Genomic DNA, 13,399 nt, shown 5'->3' with positions numbered 1-13,399 from the left:
CATAGATGCACGTATTTTATATTGAAGATGAAATTTCCTGTTAGTGGTTTCAGTCTCAGTGTGCATCCTCAATGCTGGGAGAACAACGGCAAATCCTCTTCTGGGAGATGGGACAGGCTGGCCTCCCTAACCTCAACAAAGCTACAACAGCCACCACATCATGAGGCCAACTGCCTCCTGAGTAGCCTTCCCCCTTATTTTCATTATTTAAAAGTTGTGCATTCTCACCTGTGCTGGAAAGTGACTGAGGAAAGGCAAGAGTTGAAATCCCGAATCACTGATTTGATAGAACGCAGATCTAATTATATTATGTAATGAGGACATCTGCATTTTCAACAGTTCCAGAAGCCAAATCTCCACAGGACCTTTGGCCATAACAGGGTTATCCAACTAAAAAATACATTACAAATGTATTAGAAATTGGTAGTAATTTGGCATCATGGGGCCTCAACGCAAACAATTTTACAAAACATTATTCAAAAACATGAGCAAAATCAACTAATACTATAGGTGGAAGGCAGTATAAAGGTCATCTGGTCTAGAACTTTCACTGTATAGATGATAAAATGAGTCTCAGAGAAGTTAGATGAGTTATCCAAATTAGTCTGTAACAAAGCCACGACTACAGAACTAGAACCCAACTCCACCCCCTCCTCTTTTTCATGAGTACTGCATTCTCAACTGAATTTTTTTTTTTAAATCCTAATAACAGAATTTTAACCAAGTTAAATTACAATGATTTTTTCTCCTTCTCTTGATATGACGGCCATGATACGATCGTAGTCTTTTGCATGAAATGTCACCTCATTTATGTTGTCTGATACTGCGGGGAGATGTGGCTATAAGAAAGCACAAGACAGAGCAAGCACATCGTACATGAGGTTAAATGGAAAAGCCATTGAGGTGTTTTTAAAAGCCTTACTTATTTTAAATTTGTAAAAGATTAAGAATTCATTGCCTCAAAAAAAAAAAAAAAAAAAAAAAAAAAGACTCTGCTTTGACCCTGGAGTGATTTGGAGGCCCACTTTTCAAATAGAGTATTTCCTTGAAAACCTACAAAGGCCCCTCTTTTACTATGGAGACTGCCTTCCTGCCCAGAGACAGCTCAGTCCTGCCTTCCCTCTTGGCTCTCTGTCTGCCTTACACCATTTTTACTTCCATCTGTCTTTTCTCTTCCCCTGTCCCTCTGGAAATCAACAGAAAGATATTATTAGCTGTTTCCCAGATTCCCAAACCAGAAATGGCCCTGGTGGGGTGTTTCCGTGCCTCCCACACCTGGTTCTTTGTAGCTTTTCTCTCCCTCCTAGAAGTATACTGCCCTTGGAAATAGCTAAAAGCATTTGAGAAGCATTCTGGACAGAAAAAAAAAAGACAAATCCAAACCACAATCCCTATTTGATCTAAGAATATTTAGACTGAAATACTCATAGTAATGAATTACATTTAGTGAGCACATACTGTGTGTCACGCACTTTCCAGTGCATTATCTTGCATCATCCTTATAACAATCCTATGCAGCGGGAAAAATTAAGATCCTGATTTTACAGGCAAGGAAACTGAGGCCCAGGAAAATCAAGAGGCTAGCCAAGGTCACCCAGCTGGTGAGTTGTATGATCGGTGACTCTTGCCTCAGGTTGATGGGTTCCGAATATAAAGAAAATGATAGACATTTTAAAACCACCATAATTAATACTCTTCTTTCCTGACTGCACTTGCAATATGTTAACTTCATTTTTATTTTTTATTACAATAGGCTGTGGCAAAAAAGGATTGAGGTAACAGATATTTGGACTATATACCTGTATGGTATGGGAATCACTGGCTTGTCCAAGAATTTCCAAGAGAACTGGATCAGATACAAAGAAGAATCTTGGAAATAGTAATCGCTTCTTCTCTAAATACCTTAAAATATTAAAGTCATGTTACCAAAATATTTTTTTTCTGAATTATTAATTTTGGGTTTTTTTTAAAAGCCAAGATACAATCACTAACATCTTCAATAAGACAGTAGCAAACATCTATAGTTATTTCCCATTTGCGTCTGAAATGTTTATAACCAAAGTCCTGTTCCACCAGGGATGGCACTTAGGAAAACAGGTGGAAATAAGAAAGTGATTCAGAGCAAGTCTGCCCCACTGTCTGTTGTCTTCTTTCTCATCAAGAGCCCTCCTGTGAACCTTCTGGGAGTACTGTGAACCTCACGGCTTAAACCTAGGGTGAACACATAATTTATCTCCAAACCAGGATATTTTGAGACTGAAGTGAGGAAGGAAACAACCAACCATTAAGCCAGGACAGAGCCATAAACTTGGACAAACCAGAATATATTGTTACCCTATTTCAAATAGAAATGGAGAATGAACTACCTTTTAAGACAATTACCTGTGACTCTGTCTGGCTAATTCTTCTCTGAGTGCACATATCTACTCTATGCCTGTAGTGTATTGAATGGTAGCCCCCCAAAAGGTATGTCCACATCTTATTCCCTGGAATCTGTGAATGTGGCCTTATTTGGGAGAAGGGTCTTTGCAGATGTACTGAAGTTAAGGATCTTAAAAAGAGAAGAGATAATCTTGGATTACCCAGATAAACCCTAAATCCAATAACAAGTGTCCTCATAAGAAACACACAGGAAGAAGAGAAGGACGTGTGAAGACAGAGATAGATACTGGAGTTTATGTAGCCATAAGCCAAGGAACAACAGAAGCTGGACGACGCAAGGAAGGATTCTCAGAAGGTATGGACACCTTGATTTCAGAACTCTGGCCTCCAAAACTGTGAGAAAGTAAATTTCTATTGTTTAAAGCCACCTTGTTTGTGGTAATTTGTTACAGCAGCCCTACAAAACTAATACAATGCCTTAAACTCACCCACCCTCAATTGGAAGGTGTACTTTTTTTTTTTTTAGAAAAATTAAATTTACGTGAAATGTTAAATTCCTATCACCACTTCAACCATCACTACCAAACCAAAGAGGCAGTCAATACTGTTGATTTGTTTGGGATAAAACACCATCCCATATAAAATGATAGGTAATTTAAAAATTAAACTCTTACCCTGTAAGTGACTTCTGACATAATTCCAACTGTTCGTGTAAGTGAGGTAAAAGTTGCCCCATGGTTTCATCTCCAACACAGCAACTAATCACATTGGGATTCTCGTGAGCTCGCTGCATTATCTTTATCCATGACTTGTCAATATTCTGAAAACGTTTTGCTTCCTAAAAACAAATCTGTAGTCAGTAAAAGTTGGCATTTGGATAATTGAATAAAAGCAAAGTCTTTGTTTTGGAATGTCCTGCAGTTCTTCAAACCAGCCTACTAGTCTCAGGCTACATGATTTAAAGGGGCATTTTTTTTTCATGTGAATTAACTCTGAACAACAAAAACCCAAAGTCATAAAACTTCTTATTGAAATACTGCTTTAGCACAATAGGGTTTATTGCTCATTTGTTTCCTTACATTTAATACATTTTTCAAAGTGCCACATGATTAACTTTCAGAGCTCTCAACTTCAATCGCAAATCTAGTCTTTCAGCACCCCAGGTGTTTTGGCTTGATGAGCATACTGAAGAAGAATGAAAATAATTTGATCTCAGGATCTTTGGAATAATGAAAGCTTAACAGTATCCCAGGAAAAAGCAAAAGCAAAAAGAGAACAGTAAAAATACAAAACAAAGCTTCATTTACATTTTTGCAAATGAAAATTTTCTGTTTACTATGGATGATATTAAGTTTTGCACTCCATTGCAAAAACACCTTTTGAAATTGGCATAATCTTGCCTCTATTAAAACTTTAAAGAGCACTTTAAAAAAAATACAACTTTCTAATTAAAAAAGGAAAGATTTATGTTCTAAAAAAGTGTTACAAAGGGAAATCAGCCATTTTCAAAATGCTTTTATCCTTGATTTTTAATCCATAGAGATCCCCTAGGTAAGGAAATTCAACAGTGCAGGCCTAATTTTATAACAGGTAAGTTATCTTCATAGAATAGAGCTATTAGTTCATGGCATTAATGTAAAAGGTCCCAAAAAAGCTGTTTTAAAAAAATTTGTCACAGGCTTCAAAGGCTAAGTTTCCTTGCCCCATGTTTCTAATCTACTATTAGTTGACTTACTAATAGTTAATTTGTGCTTATAGAATACAGATTATTTTAAATTCTACTCTCAGAGAAATATAAGTTTAACTCTGAGCAGAAATGACTACTATAATTTAATAGTCCCCCAGTTGAATGTACCTCATATACTCAGACAACCTGGAGATTTGAAAATATGTGTTTCTTCTTTCTTCTAATGTAAATCAAAGGTCAGCACTTTTCAAAAAAAATTTTTTATAAAGGGCCAGATAGTAAATATTACAGGCTTTGTAGGGTCTCTGCTACAACTATTCAACTCTGCCGTTGTACTGGTAAAGCAGCCATAGACAGAACATAAACGAATGGATATGGCTGTATTCCAATAAAATTTTATTTACAAAAACAGGTGAGTGGGCCATAGTTTGTAAACCCCTAGTGCAAATAATCAAGACATGACTTTATGTCTTCGTGGAGTGTTTTACAGAGACATACAGACAACACACACTAAACTATTCTATCCACAGTTACAAACACCATAGTTACCTGAGGGAGCTGTTTGGCAATATCTCCACCTACAAAGACAGCTTCAAGATAAACCCAAAGGTTCTGGACTATTAGCCATTCTTCAATTATATCTGAGGAAGTGGACAATTTATACACCCAATTCTGGATATTTTTTTTAAATGGAGCATTATATCTAAAAAGTAGGAATGGAAAAACATTACATTTTTAAAAAGATTCAGAAAATAGTATGGCTTAACAAAGTAAATTATAGGAGAAAGATTCCTTTGACAATGAACATTTTTTTCCTCAAAGGCAGTTCCTATTAAATTTCATAAGTTAATGAGATGTTTGCATTTTTATTAACAAAACTCTTATAATTATAGTGACTTCAATTATTGTTTCCATGTATTAGTGATAAACTAGGAAATTTGCCAAGTTTCAAGCCACAGAGGTCCAGCAAAGGAATTGTGCTGGTTGCTCCTCGGAGTAAAGGGAAAACAAGGAATAGGATGGCTTTCCAAGACTTCCGTGAATCAAATCCAAGTGGGGATTGCCTGTGATAATAACATGCCGAGCACTGTCAGTTACTGGTGTGTGGAACTACTGCCACAAGGCCAGGGTTAAGCTTGAGCTCTGTTGTCCTCTACAGATGTGCTCTTCCCACCCATAGACTACTAATTCCACCAGACACTGAGCCTAGGTTCTGCAGTGTTAAAGATCCACAACTGCTAGCCAGAAAAGCCTAGTTCCTGCTTTTTCAGCAGCAGGGGTAGCTGAAGGATTCATAAGAATTCGCAGTGTTCAGAAAGCTGGGCACAACTAAAAAAGACAGAAAATAGAGTGGATGCCAGAAGGAAGTGATGGGAAGATACCAGGTAAAGACCTAATTACCTATGGTTGGATTCAGAAGCTACTTCAGTTTGTGGTAATGGCAAGTCTCTTTGAAGTGGTGTGGTGGCATTTCCTGGTGTGGCACTTGTTGAGTACAGTCTTAAAACATTTCTTGATCCAGGACAGGGTGATTTGAAGGTACTCACACATAGAATGGGGCTCTTCTGGGTAGAGTCTGATGCCTGAGAGTCACCTTTCATTTCTATGGAAGCCTAAGTTATACATGGAGATATAAAGGGGTGGTACAAAAATTGCCCCAAGGAGGTAGATGAGTTGTTCAGGCAGCAAGAGGCATTTTTCTTAACACCCAATTTATACTGTCCATCTGGCCATTAGTCTACTGCTAAAAGGCAGTCAGTATGCCAAAAGCACCTTCGGAATCAATACATGCACACCAAGACGATATGGATGGGTATTTTAGGAAGCTGAAGCACCTAGGTATTTGGAGCCAAAAATAGGATTATTCACATTCCCTGAAGCAGAGGATGCACCCTAAGAGTTTAACCCCAGCAACTTCAACCCAGAACTCCCAGAACTAGAAGCTTTCTAAGTTAGTACATTACTCAAATACAAGACTGCTTCTGGGCCAGAGGTCATGCAGGATATCATTCATTAAACAAGAATCCCAGCCTGGAGATAGGGTATTAGAATCCCCATGCACCCTGGACACTGACTTCTTTTAGTGACCTCTGAAATAATGTGATATATTTCTAGACGTGTCAGGGTGAAGATCAGTTAAGAATTACTGGATGGTCAGGTAGGGGATTAGAGGTTGCTAATGCCCAGACCAAGACGGAACAGTATATTTAATCTGACTGAGTCCCACTTCCTAAAGCTGCACTTGAGATCACAATCACTTTAGAGCTGGTTCAGTAGTCCAGTGATGGACAGGTTGCCTCATTTAGGCTGCAGTGAACCCAGCACAGGTATAGCCACTTTTCACCATAAAAAATACAAGGGTGTAAGTGTCAAGTCCTTAACGGTTATGTTTCTTCAAGTGTTGCCAGCATACTGTTCCTGCGCCATTGGGTGAACACTTGAGCAGGTTCAGTCAAGGAGGGCAATGATGAAAAATCAGAGAATGAAAGAGAAAGAAGACAAAATGAAGCGGTCATCTTGGTGGGGAGTCATGATGTTCAGGAGATGAACTGACAATCTGGGGGAGAATAATTATGTTGAGGTCCACCAAGAAAAATAGAAAGGGGAGGCAAGTATAATAAAAGAAGAGATGGAGGCATGATTATTAGGGAAAACAGGTAGTTCATATGTAAGGTCAGACAAGAGTCGGCACTCTAGGTCAGAATCTAGTGTTGTTTCACAGCTACAAAACTGGGCTTTTATTCAAAATTATACACCTCTAAATACCAAATCAAAATTTTCCCCTGCAAATTATAAAATTACCTGTTGCTTAGTAAGGAACCTAAGACCATTAAACTATCCTCCATCAAGGTGATAATTTCTCCTGATTCAGTTCCTTTGAGCAGGAGCTCTCCCTTTCCCTTAAATGCTGCAAAACTCAGGTTCTGGTTGGTCCAGTTCTCAATCACCTGAGTCAGCTTGGCTTCAATATCCTTCTCCTTAGTGGCAGATATGCAAATATCCTTGAGAGGGAAATCAAAGAATATGTCATGATGTTTTTTAATTACAAATTAAGTGCATTGTAAAACCATATAATATTTTTAGCTTGGCCCTAGAAGTCAATGAGTCATTTCACAGCCAAGAAAACTGAGGCTCAAGATCACTGTGTTGCAAGAATCTTTGATACGAAAGTCTCACAAGGCAAATAAAAGTAAATTATCTTCCCCAACATGTCTCAATTGATTTTCATATTTAACATCACAGAATATCAGAGATGGGAAGGAATATAAAGGTTCAAGAAATTCTCACAAGTGATTATAATACAAATTAGGGAGTAATAAGTGCACATTGTTGTTGGGAATGTAAATTGGTGCAGCCACTATGGAAGACAGTATGGAGGCTCCCCCCAAAACTAAAAATTGAACTGCCATCTTATCCTTAATTCCACTTCTGGGTATTTATCTGAAGAAAGCAAAACGCTAACTCAAAAAGATTTATGCATCCACATGTTCACTGCAGCATTATTTACAATAGTGAAGGCATGGAAACAACCTAAGTGCCCATTAGTGGGTGAATGGATAAGGAAAATGTGGTATATTTATACATAATGGAACATTATTTAGCCATAAAAAGAAGGAAATCCTGCCATTTGTGACAACATGTATGGACAGACTTTGAGTGGTAAGTGAAATGAGTCAGACAGAAAAAGGCAAATGCCACATGATCCCATTTATACGTAAAACCTAAACAAAAACAAAAAACCAGAAACACAGCTATTTAGGACACCCAAAGGCAGGGTGCAGAGTGGGTGAAACAGATGAAGGTGATCAAAGAGTACAAGCATCCAGTTATAAAATAAGTAAGTCCTGGGGATGTAATGTATAGCATGGTGACTATAGTTAATGATACTGCATTGCATTTGAAAGTTGCTAAGAGAGTTGATCTTAAAATTTCTCATCATAGGAAAAAAATCTGTAAGTATGTGTGATGATAAATGTTAACCAGACATATTTTTGTGATCATTCTACAATATATATATATATATCGAGTTATTATGCTGTTCATCTGAAACTAGTATGTTATAAGTCAGCTATATCTCATTAAAAAAGAGATCTCATGCAAATACTAAGCATAAAAAAAGAAAACAAACCAATTAAAAGTCTTGGAAAAGAAAAATATAATAATTTAAAATATTTAATAGACTAATAGTAAAAAATGTGTAGAATTAGAAATCTGGAAAATGTTCTGAGGAACTCACCAAGAACACAATACAGAAATAAACAGAATTTTTTAAATGGAGGTATAGTTAAGGGACAAGGAGGATACACTGACAAGCTGCAAAACTAAATATTTCAAATAATTATCTCATCTCCTTGAGATACAGCATTATTTTGCAAAACCAAGGAATGTTCAGGATCATTCCAAATTTTGAGGGTGTATTATATAGCGCAACTAATACATCCTTGAATAGAACATTTATTTATCCAATTTTCAGAAAAGAAAAGGGAGACATTCTTTAAATAGGCCATTTGTAAGATCTTATAATCTGATGTACCTCAATGTCATCCTTATTTTTAAGGAGTGGTGCTTCCATAATATTTCTAAGACAGAAAGAATCAGATTCCACATCAAATGGGGTTCCAGTTAACTCAGAGATTCGATCCCAGTGTCTCTGTTTCATTGCCTTATTGGTCATCATTTCTAGTAGAGGACATGACTCACTGAAATCATCAATTCTTTTTTTCAGATCCAAAAAAGCTTGCCAATCTTTAAGTCCTTTTGGCAGTTTACGACATCTTTCAGAAAAAAAGAAAAAATTATTTCATTTACACATAGTTTGAAGAAGGTATTATGAATATACAGCACTATATCAGAAGATAAATTCTTTTATGAAATACTTATAGGATCCTAGGAAGATAGGCACTATAAAAAGGTACATTTAATTCAGTTGAAACTCACCTATTTTGAAATTCCTGCAGTTCTGCATTAATTTTTTCAATGTCTACATCTCCCCAAAGTATTTCATAATAACCACTAATATTGCCCATTACAGTGTCATACAGTCCATACAGCTTCTGCAGCAAGTTGAGTTCCTTTCTGGGAAACCAAATAAATTAAGTCATTACAAAACATATATTTAAAAAATAAATTCCATTATTGGATAGGCAGAATTCATCTAATCAAATATTTCATACATTATGTGTATAATGTCTTATAACCTATGCATACAACCCTGTTGGTTTCCAAACAAACACTTTATTAAAGCTCCATCAATTAGGTCAAGTTTATAGCTCTCAAATATCCCAAATTATATTATATTATACTATGATGTGACATTAACAAATGTTGATTATTAATACCATACCAATCACTGCAAATAATGTGACCAAAACTTGGTAACAAGATCAAAGCTAAAGCAAAGGTTTTGTTTGATTTTTTTTCTTTCAAACTCAGGCTAGATTTTTATCATGATGTCTGTCTTTAAGTCTGATTTTAAATATCACTTTCCTACCAAAAGCTTTCTCTCATGTGTCCAAATGGAGTTCTATCGAAAACAAGAATAAAAGGAGGGATTCCAGGTGTAGGTAAAGGAAAGCTTCTTTATTGTATAAAAGAACAAAAATTGACCACTCAACAGAGTTGTGAATTCTCCCAGGAATTCCTCAACTCTTAGCACACCATGAGGGTCCACTGAATCTAATTTTAGTTTTTGAGATTATTTCTTGAGTAGTTCTAATTATTTGTAAGGATTGAGAGTCACAACTTTTATTATTTATTACAGATAATCAGAGACCAAAAATAAATTTTGCTTATGTTTTCAATGGAGTAAAACTCATTCTATCTTGTGTTGACCAAAAACAAACAGACTGCCAGTAATTTCTCCAGCAAAAAATGGGTTTACTCGTGATCAGCAGAGCCATATGCAAGTCCCTGAATGCCAAGGGAAGGAAAACTCTTTTATAGAGGAGAACTGGAAGTTGGGAAGGCTATAGTAAGCAAAGAGTCCATGGCTTTTCATTGGCTGAGCTGTTGCCAAGAAAGGAGTCTCTTCTCGTTGGGCTCTGTTCATGTTGCAGGGCATGCGAGCATCCCCCTTCTAGTCTCCCAACTCTATTTAACTAAGGTTTCTGTTTATTAATTTTTTACACTTGCAATCATCATATGGGTGCACTGGACCCTTTTATAAATCTAAGATACATTCTGGAATCTTTTATCTTTTTTTCCAACTATTGTTTCATTTTTCAAATTCATCATCCTAGAAATTATTTCAATGTTAATCACTGATTATTCACAATTATACTAAAAGTGACTAAAATAATAAGAAAAATGAATGATGAAATCTCCTATAAGGATGATGCAACAGTGGGAAAAATCACTATTGCATCATCCTTCAAATTTCTTATTGTGTTGCTAAAATAGTGCATCATCTTTCAGGAAAGTATAAAAAAGGAACTCTGGGACACCATTTTTATAGTCTTTTGGCTTCTGTTTAATTTAGCTTTCACTTAATACAGTTAAGAATTTGGTACTTTTCATTTTCTATAGAAAAAAGCAAAAGAAGAAAGTTGACAAAGAAAGGTGCTTCCCAAGTATTAAACAATAAAGAGACAGAAAGCAGCACTCTGGACTCTAATTTTGATAGTGAAACTGTGTAAGTGAAATCTCAGACTTTCATGTCTTTAGATGATGATAATCTAGATCGATTTTTTAAACTTAATAATGTATGAGTGAAAAATATATTTCAATAGAGGCAAGGGCTTCATCATGCAATATTTTGCAACAAGAACCTAGACCATCCTATTTTGTGAAAAACGTGACAGGGTTCTTTCATTATTTATGATGTTTTTGTAAATTGTGTTTCCTACATTCTGCAAGTAGACAAATGTGAAAGCAGATGTATGTTCAAAGGAAACAGATGATGCAAAAATGAAAAACGTTAATTGAATTGATCATTCAAATTTAAAAGTAATAAAGAGTTTTGCATTTATAGTGCAAAGAAGATGGTGATCCTCCTCTCTTCAACAAAATTATGAGGGTCCAATTTTCAACAGTCTTGAGTTTTAACAAAGCAAGTGCAAGAAAAACCATAAGTAAGGATAAGCTCGACGCTACTGGAGACAGGCTTGAAATCTAGACTCAGTGTTTACAGGATGGGTATGCTCAGGGTTCATGCACGACAGCTGATGAGCTGCAGTCAAAATTTGGTCTCCGTTTCTTGTATATAAATCTTCAAACCAGGAACATTATGGAGTGAAGTTTGGGTTTTCTCTGCTTAAATTCCTGTTAAATTTTCTAATAAAACTGCCTTTCACCATTCCTTTAATCTTACTTCTGAAAATTATTCATAATTCCTTAAAAATATAAAAAATTTAAAGGGTCCACTGGTCCAGATGGTAAATGGGGATGATTAGTTTTCCTAGAATACTGAGGGTTAAAATAAAACATTGATTCTCAGACTGAGTATGCAAAAGAATTAACTAGAGAGTTTATAAAAGTGCAGATTTCCTGCGACCCAATCTTAGAGATTCTGATTCAATAAGTCAGGGGAAAGGACCAGGCAACAGCAATTCTAACACAAGTGGTCACTGGGTTTGGGCTTGGAAAACAACTGTTTTAGAAAAAGAATACAAACTATCTACCCTAAATGGCTGAAGAATTCATTTATCTTCAGACAATTTTAAGTCTATTCTGCCATAACATTTTCATGCTGGGACTCTGAAACAAGTCAACGTAAAATTTTAAAACCAAGATTCTAACAAGCTAATACCACTGTTTTCATTTTGCCTTTGAGGAAAGTTAAATTTCAAATTCTATTAAAATACACTTGTTTAAATCCTAGATCCACTGTTTAAAATCAATTAAATTTCTTGGCCAATCTCAATAAATTCTAAGTCTACTCAGTGGGGAAAAGCACTTAGCACAAATACAGTTAAGAAGGAATTGAGAGCTGAGGATGGCTATTCCTCTGAAGAAACAAAAGTTATCTGGAACTGCAGTGCTTCTGCACAATCACTGACACTATTCAAAAATTGTGAAAAGAAAAAAATAAAGCACAGGCTAAATATAGGCCACAAATGCCCAGAATTTTTGCAATATATTTTCTACTGCCCTATAGCATGTCTTTTGTATGTGGAAACTGTGTATCAATGGGTCAGGAATAGCCAAGAATGAGGGGACTGTTTAGGAGTTTTCCAAGCCAGACTCTTCTTTGCATGATGAAGGAACTAGTGGTGACATGATTCTTCTAATGGACAGTGTCAATTATTTGCTTGTAACACTTGTCCCACTTTTAAACTTACCTGGTTTTGTGTAAAACCTCATAGTCAGTCACAGGCAACCCAAAAAGTTGTTCACCAGATGAATATGTAACAAATTTCCTCCACAGATCATCGAAATTAGCCTATAAAAAGGTTTTCAAATTATGGTAATATGTAATTAATTCAGATCCCATTAAAGTAGAATTTATTATAATCAGAATAAAAACTACACTGAGGTTTATTTAATAATATCTATAAAACAAGGATTTGTGAAGCAAATTTATACTGATACCAAGTTATCAGAGGAAAAGTTAACCACTTAGGAAAATTAGCTTTCAAGCGTTCTGAAAGTATCTATTCTATATGAAATTATTTCGTTAATTAATTGATTCCCGGACATATATTACAAGTTCCCATAAATACATCTGAAGGTAATGAAACTGCCTTTTAAAAATTCCATAATTTAGACTTTTTCACTATTTCAGATGGGTCATCTCTCTTACAGGGTTCAAATAAGTGAAGCATTAGAATAATTCATTCAACCCTGTTTTCTCTACAAGCAACAAAAAGTCTATAAAGTAAAGAATTTCATTTTAACACCATTTGAAATATGTGAAAAACTCTAACAATTTAAATGAGCAAAGTTAATGCACAGGTCTTTTGAATTGGAATTTGAATCTCCTATAGTTAGAATACTAAGTATTAGCAGTGTTTAAAGCACAAGAGCAAACAGAAATAATTCACTTGTGACAAGATATGTGTGCTTCTCATAATGGCATAACATATTAATAAGAATCCTAAATTTCCAGTGCTGGAAATTATCTGGCATCAGACCTCACAGTGTTCAGATAATGATACCAATCTGACAGATAGATAACCTCAGCACATTTTACAGGAGTCAAATCAGGAAAGTGTCAAGACCCAAGAGCAACTCCAATAAACTCTTAATTGCTAGAGGGAAAGAGTTATTTTGTATTTTTTATACTTCTTGGTGGTTGGTATGGTGGTTACTCAATAGATTTACTGAATGAAAAATCCATGGGACTATGTGGACGTTAGGAAAGGAGAAACGAAAACTTCAAAGTTAGCGTAC

At 35.7% G+C, this 13,399-nt stretch overlaps 1 protein-coding gene across 16 annotated transcripts in view; it reads right to left on the bottom strand.

Annotated features, from left to right (window-relative positions):
• DNAH8 (dynein axonemal heavy chain 8) overlaps positions 1–13,399 on the bottom strand; it is a 219,464-nt gene that overhangs the window by 127,889 nt on the left and 78,176 nt on the right. For all 16 annotated transcript variants that reach the window (XR_012501126.1, XM_074348632.1, XM_074348630.1 and 13 more), the window contains 9 exons: positions 12,349–12,449; positions 9,008–9,145; positions 8,604–8,844; positions 6,872–7,071; positions 4,619–4,772; positions 3,057–3,220; positions 1,800–1,902; positions 735–839; positions 229–390 (listed from right to left, as the gene is read on the bottom strand). Coding sequence is in view for 15 of the 16 variants with exons in the window: in XM_074348632.1 (XP_074204733.1) it covers positions 229–390; positions 735–839; positions 1,800–1,902; positions 3,057–3,220; positions 4,619–4,772; positions 6,872–7,071; positions 8,604–8,844; positions 9,008–9,145; positions 12,349–12,449 (1,368 nt within the window). In the remaining variant the exon portion in view is untranslated. The remainder of the gene's footprint in view (positions 1–228; positions 391–734; positions 840–1,799; positions 1,903–3,056; positions 3,221–4,618; positions 4,773–6,871; positions 7,072–8,603; positions 8,845–9,007; positions 9,146–12,348; positions 12,450–13,399) is intronic.

This window comes from Camelus bactrianus, chromosome 20 (assembly GCF_048773025.1).
Source record: "Camelus bactrianus isolate YW-2024 breed Bactrian camel chromosome 20, ASM4877302v1, whole genome shotgun sequence".
Lineage (NCBI taxonomy): Eukaryota > Metazoa > Chordata > Mammalia > Artiodactyla > Camelidae > Camelus > Camelus bactrianus.
Note: the sequence above shows the minus strand (reverse complement) of the source record. Positions and strands in the feature narration are given on the sequence as shown.